The following is a 14,798-nucleotide window of genomic DNA, read 5'->3' on the forward strand; positions in this document are numbered from 1 at the left end:
TTGTGTGAAAAAAAAAAAAGCTGTTCAGTATCAGTAGTCTTTTACAGAGAGGGTTCCTGTTCCTTATCAGGATGTCAGGAGAGCTGCTCTTATCAGTGACAGTGATGCACTTGTGGTAATAAATGTTGGGACAGACGTATAACTCTAGATTTTTTGTGACATTTATAAGGAATCTGAAATATGTGTAGGGTTTTTGCTTATTTTATTAATGTGCTTCTTTTAAATGAGTTAGCTTTGAGTTGAGTTACCAAACCCAATTCAGTTTTGGATCTCTTTTCTATGAGATCTAATATGAGTCCAATAAATATTGCGGCCATGTTTGACCATGAACATGTAAGTGTTTATCTGGAAGCATCACTTTCATTTTCCTTAGAAGAAGTTCAATATAGACATGACTAATATATTGGGTTTATCTAACGATTTTTCTAAATATCAATTCATCTGCCAGCTATCTTTTTGATTAATGGTTTAGTCTATGAAACATAAGCATAAACATATCTTCCTGGTCGAATGCACTTATTGTAAGTCGCTTTGGATAAAAGCGTCAGCTAAATGCAATGTAATGTAATGTAATGTAACATAAAGAATTGTGGAAACTCATTTGCACAGTAGGAGACTATCTTCAAATCTCTTATCTAAAAGTCCAAAAACAATATATATTAGCTTTACAATAAGATGGAAAGAAAACATCAACATTTCTCAATGAAAATTCATTTTTAATTGACTACTTGTGTACTATTTTTCATTCCTTTTCATGTTTCTTTAAATGAGATACAATAATTATATCTGATCTTTTTGTTTTCATTTGTTGTGTCGTATAAGGATTTTCTGATTAGTCCACCTTTTCTCAGTTCTATAAATAAATCAAAACAGAATGATTTACATAGAAATTGAAAAACTATAGGTTCTTTACCTCCTATAGTTTACCACCCAACTGCAGAGTGAACAGACCTTTATCTGATGTCCTTGTTCAGCAGCAGGCTGTAATTTATTGCCCTCTGCACCCACAGCCCCCCGTGACCCATCAGGCCCTGCTTTCATCCTGCATGCAGGCTGAACACTGCTGTATGCAGAGCTCCCTGCAGTCATGGTGCAAGAGCTCCCTCTACTGATACATCTGGTACTGCATGGTAATACTCACTCAAAGCTACTAATTTACTGTGATTGCATTCATATTTGTTCCCTTGCATGAGTGACAATTCTGGTGTCATTCTGATGCAACATATATTATTTTAATGCATGAAAATAGGCTACACTTTACTTACAACCAACAATAAAACATGATGATTAAAGTTGCATAATCTGGATGCTTCAATGTGCGGAGGCGTGCATCAGAAAACTGTGTGTTTATGAGCTATGAAATATTATATATGCATTATAATGCACTTTGATTACCCTCAAAATGCACTATACATAGGTCTTAATAGACAATGTTACCAATATTTCTGCAGAGAAATGTAATTAACAAAGTCCAGTAATCTCGCAAAAGTAGTTTATTGTGCCTCTTACTGTTTATATGGCTTTTCTTTGTATGACAAGAGTTGACATAAACAGAGGGTAGACAACACCTTGGCCATGTTGAAAAACAAAAAACATGAAACAACATAATCTCAATGTTCTGCCTGAATTACCATCATTGACATCATGACAGGTTAGCAGAGAGAGTGAGAGAGAGAGAGCGAGAGAGAGAGAACAGCACCATGCTGAAGACATTCACACAATGACTCACAACTTGTTAAAGCATTCACACGCACGCACGCACGCAGACATACACACACACACACACACACACACACACACACACATACACACTGAGGAGACCTGCACATGTTCAGAAAATGGGACCTCTCACCGCTACAGAAAGAATGTTCATATTGCTTCAAAGAGAGACAGAAAAAACCCTCTGCGCTGTAAAGCAGCCAAGCTCCCACAGCTGATCGCCTACTGAGACATTTTGGCAATAAAGAAAGGATAAATGAGAACTCGTAATCCTCCATAGCTTCTTTAAAAAGAGTTGACGATATACACAAGAAGACAAGAGGATATAATGGCTTTTGGGATGAGAAGGCAGTTTGTTTGCATGGAAGCCAGCGCGAGCACAGGCGGGGCAGTGATGATGACCATGATGATTCGTCCCCCTCTGGGAGAGCCACGCTGGCATCCATGCTGTTTGTCAGACTTGTCACCTTCTATGTACACGCAGAGGGGTTGAGCTGATCAAAACAGAGTCAAGAATACACACATAAATATTGCCTTTTTCTAGCTTGCTGAAAGCAGCTAGGGTTTGGTCCTTACTGAAAAGCCCTGAGTCTGATTCCAAAATGTCTTCCATAAAGATTCCTGCTTTTTTTGTCTTGCATATGTTTTTGATCATTGTGTTGATGCGTGATGTTGCTACTGGATGTTTTTTTCTCCGTGCTGTAAGTGTGCATTCTTCTATTGACATCATCGGGGAGTGCTCTAAGTTTGATTGTATTCTGTGTGTTGATGTTGTCATCAGTTTGGACATGCTAATGGAAATATTGTAAGCTCACAGACAGTTCACTCTCAGTGGACAGGATGTGCCTTTCATTGAATTGAGGCTCACACAAGTGCTACATATACGGTCTAATTTAAACCTCTGATGATGCCAGGTCAGCGCATCTGCTACAGCTGAGGGTGGAGCCAACGGAGTGTGTGTGTGTGTGTGTGTGTGTGTGTGTGTGTGTGTGTGTGTGTGTGTGTGTGTGTGTGTGTGTGTGTGTGTGTGTGTGTGTGTGTGTGTGTGTGTGTGTGTGTGTGTGTGTGTGTGTGTGTGTGTGTGTGTGTGTGTGTGTGTGTGTGTGTGTGTGTGTGTGATATCAGGGTGTGTTAGGGCATGTTTGAATGAGCGCGCTGCTGTGAGGATTGCTGGATCAAGGCTGGTGTCCCTGCCAGTACTCAAACTCATGCTCCAAAGATGACTTTTCCTAACTTTGGCACAAAATTATTTCAGCATTGACAGCACAAATCGGCTACAATGAGAGCTTAATATAATAATGCCAATTCCCTGATAACAGAAACTGATTAAGTCACTGCAAATTAACAATAGTCCTCTGGGTTGATTATCATTGACATCCACATTGAGCCATAGTGCCCCCAAAAGCCCCAGCTAAACATATGTGGCTGATGAGGAAGACCCAGCCAGTTCAGATTACCCTTCTTTCCTTAAGAATATCTTCTCAGGAAAGCTCTTCAAAGAAAACAATGTCTTAAAGGATTCATATATAAAAAACCGAATAACAAACAAAGGCAAAAATATAATGGTATATAGATATGTATGGACTTATTCATAAATTGAAACAAATAAGAAAAGTAAAACTGAAAACAATATTCAAAAGCAATAACCACAAAAACAAAGGTTAGCATACTCGATTTGGTTTTGCCCTGTACTCTTGTTGTCTTTTGAGAATTGTGCTTGTTGTAATCCATTGGAATCAACTGCTCAGTTCTGGTTTGGCCGTTCCCCTATTAAGTTACAAACAACAATAGTGGAAAAAAAACAGCGTTAAGCTTTCTCAAAGAGATTCTGTTCTTATTGTCACGTTAACTTCCCTCTCGGCCAGGAGTTCATATGGTTTACTGTCATCTTTCCTTTCCTTTATTTTCTGTAGTTCAGTTGTCATGGACCATGAGGCCTGAGTTAGAAGTGTCTATACACATAAGGCTCTGCTGTGCTCCGCTGAGGAGGACACAGTGATGTGCAGTAAGGAGAGACAGGGGGAGGACCAGCATTTTGTTGAGGTGGAGAGTAGGTGAGGTCGTGTTGTATGTCTCTATGTATGTTTGTGTTTTAACCTGTATGTGCATGTGTATATGTATGAAATGCTTGGTTCACTGCGCCCTCCCAACAAGGCCTTTCCTCGCCCCATCGATGGCATCCAGAACCCCCCAGGGCTCCCCATCACTGTCCGAGCCCCTGTCTCGATCTTCATCGTCATCATTGTCTTCGTCTTCCTCCTCCGGCGATGGCTCGCTGCCGTTCTCTGTGGCCCAGCTGTCGTCCTCATCCTCGACCTCCTGCTTCACCTGGGCGGGCGGTGGAGGTGGTGGTGGCGGAGGAGGGGGGGGCGGGCTCTCTTTGCCCTCTGTTTGGTCTTCAAAAGCCTCTGGGTTCTCCAGCATCTCCCTGATCAGAGGAGGCATTGGCCCTGGGATCTCCATCTTCAGAGTGATGGCTCTCTCTGCACCTGAAACAAAGAGCATGGCGATGGTAGATAATAAGTATCTTGTCTTTAAAACAATGCTCCCCTGATACAAAGAGGATACAAAAGAAACACCAAAAGATTGAATGTGATATGATTACGTTTGATTCCTTAAATCTTTCTAGGAATAACTCTTTAAACTTACCCTTGGTGCTGATGCCCCTGAGGTCGGTGATCTTCATCAGCATGCGGGGGAACATGTGGAGTTTGTTGGGGCGACGGCGCCGGGCGTAGATCTTCAGAGCTTCAAGTAGAGGCTCTTGCAGCTTATCTACTTTCTGCGGCTCCTCTAGATCCATACGGTCTAACCAAGAGGGCAACAAATATATATATTTATCAGAAAAGTACATTTTAGTAAAAAAAAATGTAATTCAACATTTTTACAAAATCACAAATCATTAATGCTGAAACACAGATTTACTAAACCCACTTCCTCTTTATTGATATTTCCACTGTATATGTGAATGCTGCAGTACCTCCACAGATGAGGCAGATGGCGCTGAGGAGGCCGGTTTCTGTGTCGTCCATCTCCAGGGGTAGAAGCTGGCCAGCGAAGGCAAACACCAGGTCTGTGAGAGGTCCGAAGCCAGCGTTGTGCATCTGGGTCCGGTTCAGAGTCAGGCCATCTGAGAAGGTCATAGTGTCCTGTTCTGGGGTGTAGCGTGTGCAGATTCTCAACATCTGTGAGCAAAACAAAAGGGAAAACAATGTAAGCATTTAGCAAAAAATGACATAATGTTGATTTAAGGTTATCTACAAATATCTTCAGTAGATAAACACATGTACTTGAGTTATATAACTAATATAACACAGCACAGAATAAGGAGGCTTAGTTTTCAATTCTGCACTACCCGTTTTCACCACCAGAGGCCAGTATTACCTCATGTGTCAAGTACGTTCATTTGTAAGAAGTGAAGAGGACAAAAGGGAAAAACAAAGACCATAGCTCCTCACCAATATTTCCAGGCAGGCTGACTTCAGTAGAGTGATCTGGTCAGCGATGGTGAGGGTGGTGAAACCCGGCAGACGTTTGGCGAATTCCACAATCTTGATGATGCATTTGGTGGAGAGCTCACTGAACTTGTCCCATAAACCCAGATCCAGCTGGACACGGGTGTCTGAGCTAGAGTTCTGAACACACAGAGAACAGTTTGTTGGTACAAAGGTGGTGTGCAATCCTGTTTGCATCAAGGATGAGCGTGTCCGAGCCCCACAACACATTTACATTTTACATCAATCAAGGAGAAAAAAAGCCATTTACATGTTACATCAATCATTCAGAGGCCACACAGATGGCTTAATGGGGAACTGAATTAGTTAAACCACCACTATGTTGGGAAAGCTACGGTAAATGTACGTCTTTGCATGCAATCTGGGAGACCTTAGTGACGGCATAGCATGAAGAATGTTGCCACATTGTGTGTGTGTGTGTGTGTGTGTGTGTGTGTGTGTGTGTGTGTGTGTGTGTGTGTGTGTGTGTGTGTGTGTGTGTGTGTGTGTGTGTGTGTGTGTGTGTGTGTGTGTGTGTGTGTGTGTGTACGTGTGTGTACGTGTGTGTACGTGTGTGTACGTGTGTGTGCGTGTGTGTGTGTGTGTGTGTGTGTGTGTGTGTGTGTGTGACTTACGGTGTGGTATTTGCCCAATTGGATAAGTGACGGGAAGGTTTCTTGGTGAGCTTTGCTGACTTTATTGACCAACTCCTCTAGCTCTCCGCTTAGCTCATAGCTTTCTGGAAGCACCAACTCCTCCTTTACATCCTTCTTCTTCTTGTTTCTGTCATTACGCACCGCTTTAAAAAAAGAAAAACAAGATGCTACACAGATCAGTTACAGAAAGTTCCTCTTCTCTATCTGTGATCACATGAAAAAACATCCACAGCACTCATGCTCTGTGTCTTTCACCACTGTCAAGGACATTGTGCACGCTAGTGGAAACCAGGACACGGAAACAGCGGAGGTTTGCTCTTAACAGTATTAACATATTTCCTTTAGCATGGGACGGACACTAGCAATCTCTTTCTTATCACCCGTTCTCTTCCTTGTCCATCTCTCTATCCACTTGACCGGTGCACATGAGCCAGTCTTCCATTCGCTCCCTCCTCTCCCTCCTCCTCCCATACTTTCCTTCCTCTCAGGATATCCAGTAATAGCAGAGGCACAATGTGATCCCGGTCTTAACACACATCCCACACAAACATTACACCCACATAGATGTCCCATGGGCTCTGTGAAGGGCAAGAAACTGCCACTTACACACACAAGGTCAAAGTAAAGAGGTCACAAAGTGGGTGTTGGATTAAACCCACTGCATGAATCCTGGCGCCATTAGTTTTGTCTTAACCCCAAATCTTGTTTTGTGCTTGGTTGTCTTTATCAATGAAAGCAGTGTCTGTGCTGGCCGGAGGGGCGAGGTAATGTGGTGAAACATTATTTCTTAAAGTGATTAGTCATATGATTGGTACAGTGCCCAGCCTCGCCCGGATCACCACCCCTGGTAGGCTCATCATCTGCTCGCGTCTCTCTGCTGCATAGTTTCCCAGAGTCTCTGTCGCTGAGCATTAATAAATCTATAAGTTCACCCTATGTGACCCAGGGCACATCCATACTTTGGTGGTATGTTTGTAACTGTTTGCCAATGTCTCCAAGGCATTCTGGTATATTATACTATGTCTTGATCTATGTCTGAAATATTTGAAGGCTGCCTTGTGATTGTTTGTGTGAGTAAATATCCATGTTTTGGAAGTGGGTCACTCCAGTGTTGGAAGGCTCACCTTCCTTGGACATGCCGACCTCAAAGCACTTCTGCAGCCTGCAGTACTGGCAGCGGTTGCGAGTGACCTTGTTAATCTGACAGTTCTTGTCTCGGTGGCAGGTGTACACCATGTTCTTCTGGATACTGCGGCGAAAGAAACCCTGAAGCACCAGGAAGAGAGACACAAAAGGGGAGAGGGCAAAGAAAGCATGTTTTAGTCAAGTCATCAAATGTAGGATGTGACTTTTAGTTTGTCTTTCATAATCAATCTTCTTTCCTCTTTTTTTACAAGCTTGAATCAAAAAGAGAAAAAAGCATAACATTTGAACTCTTTGCGTTATTATGATTAGACCTGTTCACTTTATTGATTCCATGTTTCATACTACAATCTAACCCATGTTGTAGAAGTTGCTTGCCTATTAGGCTCCTTTATTCTCACCTTAAAGAAAAGGCAGGTAACTAAAAGTTATTGAAACCCAGCATTTCCCCCCAAATATATGATATGAATTCAAACAACGCAGAGCTCAAAATGCTATGAGAGGTTCTTCTCACCTTGCAGCCCTCACAGGAGCTGACCCCGTAGTGGTACCCCGAGGACTTGTCCTGGCACACAAAGCAGGGCTTGTAGACACGAGGTGGGGGAGGTGGAGATGGAGAACTGGGTAACATCTCCTCTGAGCTGGTGCTCTGGGTCTCCACCGCTGTTGGAGAAGAAGAAAAAAGACAGCGGAGCACATGAGCACATGATTTGTCACAAATGATTGTCCTACGGCTAGTAAGAAATGTCAAATGTTAAAACACGTAGCAGATGCGGGTAATCGAGGCTTTTCAACTGTATTCAAACAGGACATGACAGCTGACAGCATTTGATTCTTCCATTTGAGTTGTGAGGCCAGCAGGAAATGGTGAGTATTGGTTGTGTTCAGTTTGCCTGGAGGTGGATTTAGATTTCTTTAGCTTTTCTCTCTGTGGGACAGAACTGATTACATAAGCAGTGAATAGAGTATGAACAACTCACAACTGTTTCTGCTTGAAGGCAGCAATTACCAGGAGCAGCATTTAGGTGACTGTTTGGTTAGATTATTGTTTTGTGTGAACACAGACAAACAAAGGAGGTATGACTGCCTGACAGCAGAGACAAAACTGATTTTTACAGCAGCAGCTCCTGATTGACAGCTTGTCTGATAAGGCCGGGTTACAGAATGAGCTGCAGCCAAGAGTCCAAGCTGGCTCTTCCTCATTCCACAGACTGACGGCAGCTCATGATGACATCTTGCACGCACAGTAGACAAATGTCAAACACACATGCGTGCAAAGCCCTCCTTCTACCTATCAAACTGGAACTGTGATGTCAGCGCAAACTTGAGTCACATGCTTGCTATGGTACATTAAACTTCACTTTATTCCTAACAGGAACACAAACAGGCTCTTTTGGACATTTAAGTGTGCTGTATGGATTCCATACTTCCCCTGAGAAACATAAGCTGCAGCACACACATAGGACCAGACCCCTGGTCACACATGCTAGCCTGCAAAAGCTCACAGACACACATGTTGCCCGAGGGAAGTATGGAATCCATACGCTGCACACTTGAACATCCACTTACCCAACAGCACCTCTTTCAACTTTCACCCTTAGTTACCCTCAAACTTCAACCCCCAACTCTGCATCCCAGCACCCCCTGACACACAAACCCTATTTTTCTCTTGTTTCCTGGCCCTAAATTCCTCAGTGCAGCCCTGCCAGGTTTTAATAGAGGCCTATGCTCGTAAGGCGGCCTATAAAGGCGGTCTCATGGCTGGACTGGAGGCCCCAGCCCGGCTGGCCTACACTTTATTGGGACTCGGTCACCTTGGGCAGCTATTCACACCACCAGCTGTAGCTCCCAGCCCGTAAAAAAAAGCCAATCATAAAATAAAAAACAGGGAGGCTCTAAAATTCTAACTTTTACTACCCCCACCTCCCCCCAGCACCTTCAATGGAAAGCACAGAGGGCTAGCCTAAACTTAACCTACACCCCTCCACCTCCCCTCTCTCACACCCAAGGCTGAGGCAAAAACCACCAGCTTGGCTTTTTACAAGAGAGGGGAGACTTCAAAAAGAAGAAGAAGAAAAAATAGGGGGCATAAAAAGAGGAATTTGATAAAAAACAGAGAAAGGGGCAGAGGGGGAAAGGGGGGGGGGACACAGTTGCTCTTGAGGGCAAGTCTTGTTCAAGACCAAGATGACCATTACTGCCATTTCCTTCTACAACTGCTGCCATTTCCTTCTACAACTGCTGCGACTGCCCCGCTACGGCATTTTTCATTTGTTGCCTGCTGCTCAAACATCTGTTTTTCATATGCATTTTTTATATTTAACTATTCAGAATCCACATTCAAATTCCTGCTTTGAAAGCCTAACTTTGCTGGAGGCAAAGATGTTTTCCATTAGTTTTTTAGGAGCGATCTCAAAGCCAAATGTGCAAATCAATCTGAAATCTGAAGTTTACACCCGCTGAATGTTTCTACAGCAGTTCTCATATCTTCCTGGCCAGAATGTAACAAAGCAGCAGGGTCAGTGAGAGAGCAGAAACCCTCTGAACGTGCCATGAACCTCTGTGTTTATGCAATAATAACAACGGCAAATGAGGCTCCAGAGCAAGCGCTGACAACCCCTTAGAAAAGGACAAACCATATGTGGCGTCAAGTAACGAACACTGATTGACACCGTCTAAATGGAGGAAGAAAGCTCGCCAAAGAGAGAATGGCCATCCCGAAGAAAACTCGGACAGCGGTGAGAGAGAAAATACATCAGGCTCCATCAACACGTTGAACCTGGTTCCTGCCAGAGAACATGACTCCTGTACCCGCCTCCCAGACCTCGCCTCTTTCAGCCCGCTCCATCCAAATCCCCCGCACCCCAGGGCGCCAGAGTGAGAGGGTCCATTCAGGCAGCCCCTTTCCCTAGTCTCCTCAACTCAGCTCATCACTGTTTAGAAAACAAAGCCCTGTGAAATGAGAGGCCCTCCTTATCAGTGCTCCGAGGCCTAGGGCACCATTTGCATGACAATCCGCCGGCCAAGGCCTGTGAGCCGATGACAGACAGATGAGAGGAGAGGAGTGGGATAGGTGGGTGGCTGCTGTTGTTGGGGGAGGAGAAAAGGAGAAGAGAGGCAACAAGGAGGGATAGTTGGGTTACCAGTAGCCACTGTTCGTTTCCTGTCCAGTATCAGTTTACTCCCTAATCCCCTTCTCTCAATGCTCTCTGTGCACAAGTGGCCCAGCTGCACTGACCAGGCCTAATCCCCCGGTCATATACACACAGATACTATTCAATGGCTACAAACTAGCAAACACACTCACATAACAATCTGCCCTCCCCTACATTACACTAAAGTGCTTCAGCGTGAGTGGGATGTGCAGTACATTATTCTCCACAACCTCATTAGATCTGAAATGTTACTGCACACGACAGAAATAGCTGTTTAGCTGAAGGTGACTTCAACTAGGTCAATTACATTTAATTCTAGGTCAGGTCAACTGGGCCAATTGACGTCCCTTTAGGTTCAACAGATACAGTACAATAGGAGAGAAAAAGAGCGAATAGGAAGAGATTATACAAATAAAACACTAAAGCTGCCTGTTGTTCACTCAACTGGAAAAGGGAGTGTTCCTAACGTATGTGAGTAAAGGCCGTGACTATGTGGCTCGTGTTTTGTGTTGCAACACACTCCTTTTAACTGAGCAGCATATGACATTCTGGCAGGGTAACAAGTATTCTTTCACAATAGGCCTGCAGAATTTGTCTACGTGACTCGAGTGTGATTGAATCTTCAGAAGGACACTGTTCTAAAAGTCTAGTCTTAACATGTGGCAGTGAATGCACAGGCTGTGTGAGGACAGAGTGTGTTCAATACAGTACGTAAGGCTGAGACACTTCTGTGTTCATGTTGGGTGTGTAACTCCAGCCAGCGCCGCTTGGCCACTCTCTGAAGCCTCGATTTGATTTGCAAATTCAGGACTGTTCATAGTAGTTTGTATATTGAGCCTTACTGTTCCCCATTAAAATATCTTCTTGTCTTCGTTTCTGTGCGTATTTTTTTTCCTGTTCATGTTAAACTGCAAGCAGGGGCATGTGGGGCCTTTGTCTGCGTCTCTACCTTCATTAAACAGCCTGTAAAGCTTGCGTGTTCTTGTCAAATGCACTGAGCAGTAAAAGAGTGTGTGAGACTTGGAGGCAGTGTGTGAGAGAGGGGCACACAGTAGGCCTCACTGTGAAAAGAGGGGTGGGCACTGGGCAGAAAGCAGGGGCAGAAGGGGAGCAGATTGAGAAAGGATGGTGAACAGTGGGCTGGAAGACTTGCTGGCACACTAGGAGGGGCCTTGGGGGGGTGCCTTTGGCCCTCTACCCCGTGGCAGAGGCTGCAGCACTACAGGGAGCTGACTGAGTGACCAGCAACACACCGAAAGCTTTCTGTGAAGAACTGGGTTTCATGAAAGAGGAAAAGAAAGTACCACACCCTTGACAGTAGTGCCAGCATGTTTCACTCTCCTTCTCTGTTTCTCTGCCCACGTCTTCCTCTGAGGCTTCTGCTACAAGGTCCCCCACAACACGCTCGTTTCCTTCCTCTTGTCAGTACCAGTCTTTCCGGAGGATCTCCGTCACTGCTTTTATGGCCACTTCTCGAAGTCCCTCGTTACTTCACCTTTCTTACGTGCTGTAATTCCCCACAGGACGAGTGATACTGCTGCTCTGTTCAAGCACTGTTGCACACAGTTGAGTCACCTGCTTTTAGGTGGGAGGTCTATTAAGTCCCCATTGTGTTGAGTTACACAAGCACTCACAATGTAACCTGCCTACTACGGAGAAAGAAATGTTTTATATGGCGGGGAAGTCGAAAGCTGGGAGGAGGGAGGAATGTGTGTGTGTGTGTGTGTGTGTGTGTGTGTGTGTGTGTGTGTGTGTGTGTGTGTGTGTGTGTGTGTGTGTGTGTGTGTGTGTGTGTGTGTGTGTGTGTGTGTGTGTGTGTGTTGACAAGGAGGGGGGATGCTTTCATTAAAAGGTGCTGAGCAGTAGCAACGCCTTTCAACAGCTGTCAGAAAGCTCATTACCTGGGCTCCTACAGACACACACACACATTCACTCACACGCCTGTAAAGAGGCCCCGCTAAGCTGCCTTTAAAACAAGGTCTATGATAAAACTTGGCCGCCGACCAGGAGATTGCTCGGGTTTGAGCGGTGAAAACACAGGAGTAGTGAGAAACCAGACACACACACACACACACACACACACACACACACACACACACACACACACACACACACACACACACACACACACACACACACACACACACACACACACACACACACACACACACACACACACACACACACACACACACACACACACACACACACACACACACACACACACACACACACACACACACCTCCAGGAATTGACACCTTTCTGTCAGAACCAGCAGAAAGCCATGAAACACAGAGAGAGATGGACACATGTGAACGCACATGATGCAAACATATGATCCCAGACCTGAGGGATATGTTGAGTAAAACATTTTGGCATGTGTTCATAGATGCCACGAGTTCTAATGAAGGCAACTATGAACTTTTGAGGGTGACACAACGTGACATGTCGCACAGACTCTTGCCAACACACACTTCGCACTTCTTCATCTATAGTTCCCCCCCGGAGAAAGCGTACAAACAGAGCAGAGCAGGAAAGGCAGCAGGTGGGATAAGCCTGTATCCTCAGGGCACATTTTAAAAAGTGGAATTACCCTTGCAGTCTGGTGGCATTCTCAAAACACCCTTTCTTCTTTACAGCACCTCATAAAGGGCCTTTTGATATTTTCTTGATGGAGTCGGCCAAGCTAACATTTGGCAGCAAGCACCCCCCTTTTCCTGCACCACACAACCCTGTCAAGACACACACAAGTTGGCTTCAAACACACAAACTTGCCCACCACGCTGCCTGTCCCCCATGAACCCGACAAAAAAAAGGTTTCCTTCAAATGTCCTTGGAAGAAACCTGAGGAAGGAGGTTTTAAACAGAGAGGGGAAGTTAAAGGAAACATACTTTCAATGAAGAGATTTTAAATGGTGGCCCTTTTATGGCTAGTGCCAAATCTGACAGTCAAGTGCAGATCTGTGGAATAAATGTGCCCCCTCATCCCTGTGGTGAGCTCCAGCTGACTCTTCATCTGCCCACCAGAAGACAGAGAGAAACACAGCTCTCCTCCGCTGACTGCAGAGTGAACCCAAAACCTGGCAATCTGGCGAGGGCCTGGGCCGTTGATCATGTCAGGAAGACAGAACAACTCACGGGCAGGCGAGGAATCAGACAGAGAGTGGAGGCAGGCATACAGCCGAGGTGAGGAGAGAAGAGTCATCGAGGCAAACCCTGAGTCCTTTGATCCTCAGGTTGTTTCTCCTCCTCCCACACTTCCTCTCACCATCTGTAGCCCTAGCTCTCACCTGTCTCTGGCAAGGCCACTAGCGCTCGTTCAATTGCTATTGCTTCCTCCCCACAACAATAGAAACCTACAAAAGTAGAAGTAGCCCAGCCCCAGCTGGAGCCTTACTCTGTCAGAGGAAGTGAGGGGAAAGGAGGATAACATAAACAACAACAGTAGTATTCACTCCAGCTCATTGGGGAAGCACCGCAGACCAGAGCGTAAAAAAGCAAACCTCTTATTGGAAGGAACAAGCACACCCACAAGTAGTAGCACACAGTTCATTCCCACTCAATATGTAAACGCACAAGCATCTGCACACACTCCACTACGCGTTTCCCTTTGCTGTATTCCTTGGCCTAGCCGTCTGTCTAACGTTACAATGCAACTATTTTGAATTTACAGCAACAATTTTCCTTTATATTTTGACTTCAAAGGCAGCACTGTGAGAGACAGAGCAGGATGGCTCAACAAAGAAAATGAGTGTGGCTTCCTGAGAACTGAAAGATATCATTGCGAAAGGATGTGGTGATATGTATAACACTGCAACATTGGCACACTCCCTTCAACAGGTACAAATTCCCCTAAACTGGCACAAACTCACAGTCATACCAGCGCTGAGAAACTTCTGCTTTTAGTGTTTCATAGAGCAATGATGCATATCAGAGTTTTTCACTTTTGCCTGGCAACCGACCACTAACAGGTTGCCCAACTCTGCTTCTAGGAGGCTGGGTACTGACAATAAATGTAGATTAGGGGCCTAGAATGATTCATTTGCTTCTCTGTCTCTTGATGTGTTGGAAGTTCCATTTATATATATTTATATATATTAAGCAATGTGTCATATTGACTTCATATTTTTACATTTATACTATAACCTCTTAGAGGATACAAATCACTTAGAGAGTAAGCAATGCCCATTCAGCCCAAAGCAGAAGTGCACCCTGAACTCATTCAGCATTCCAAAACAAGGCATAAATCATCCCTAGCGGCCCCCAACTCCTCAGCCGGATTGCTTCCTGTCTTAACTGGCTGTCTGGCTGGCTGGCTGGTTCTCTCTCAGTTTTTTCTGGCAAATGTGAGGTGCTCAAACAGTGGGGAAGGAGCTGATAAATCCAAGCCTACTGACAGAAGGACTACAGCTGACTCTCATTCAATCACAGGATATGCTACGGTAAAGACAGGGACATACTATCTGCTAATGAGAAAAGAGCTTTGGTTTCATGCATACTGTGTGTGTCGCGTGTAAGGGAGAAAAAGTGGGTGTTTACACACACTTCAGTAACCTGGTGATTTTGAGTTTTCTGAAGTAACCTGATTTATTTTCGTTTACAAAAAAATGATTTAATTTCCTTCATTTCT

General features: G+C 44.6%; 1 protein-coding gene across 4 annotated transcripts in view; it reads right to left on the reverse strand.

The window, feature by feature from the left end:
* Positions 1 to 1,475: 1,475 nt before the first annotated feature.
* The window catches only part of rarga (retinoic acid receptor gamma a), a 42,528-nt gene continuing 29,205 nt past the window's right edge, over positions 1,476 to 14,798 (reverse strand). For 2 of the 4 annotated variants that reach the window (XM_079674397.1, XM_079674399.1), the window contains 7 exons: positions 7,527 to 7,675; positions 6,994 to 7,135; positions 5,849 to 6,036; positions 5,178 to 5,354; positions 4,700 to 4,904; positions 4,369 to 4,527; positions 1,476 to 4,208 (listed from right to left, as the gene is read on the reverse strand). In XM_079674397.1, coding sequence (XP_079530523.1) covers positions 3,853 to 4,208; positions 4,369 to 4,527; positions 4,700 to 4,904; positions 5,178 to 5,354; positions 5,849 to 6,036; positions 6,994 to 7,135; positions 7,527 to 7,675 — 1,376 coding nt within the window. In that variant the 3' untranslated portion in view covers positions 1,476 to 3,852. The remainder of the gene's footprint in view (positions 4,209 to 4,368; positions 4,528 to 4,699; positions 4,905 to 5,177; positions 5,355 to 5,848; positions 6,037 to 6,993; positions 7,136 to 7,526; positions 7,676 to 14,798) is intronic. The other 2 variants (XM_079674398.1, XM_079674400.1) reach the window with 1 other exon arrangement.

This window comes from Notothenia rossii (genome assembly GCF_949606895.1).
Source record: "Notothenia rossii genome assembly, chromosome: 4".
In the NCBI taxonomy this organism is placed as follows: Eukaryota; Metazoa; Chordata; class Actinopteri; order Perciformes; family Nototheniidae; genus Notothenia; species Notothenia rossii.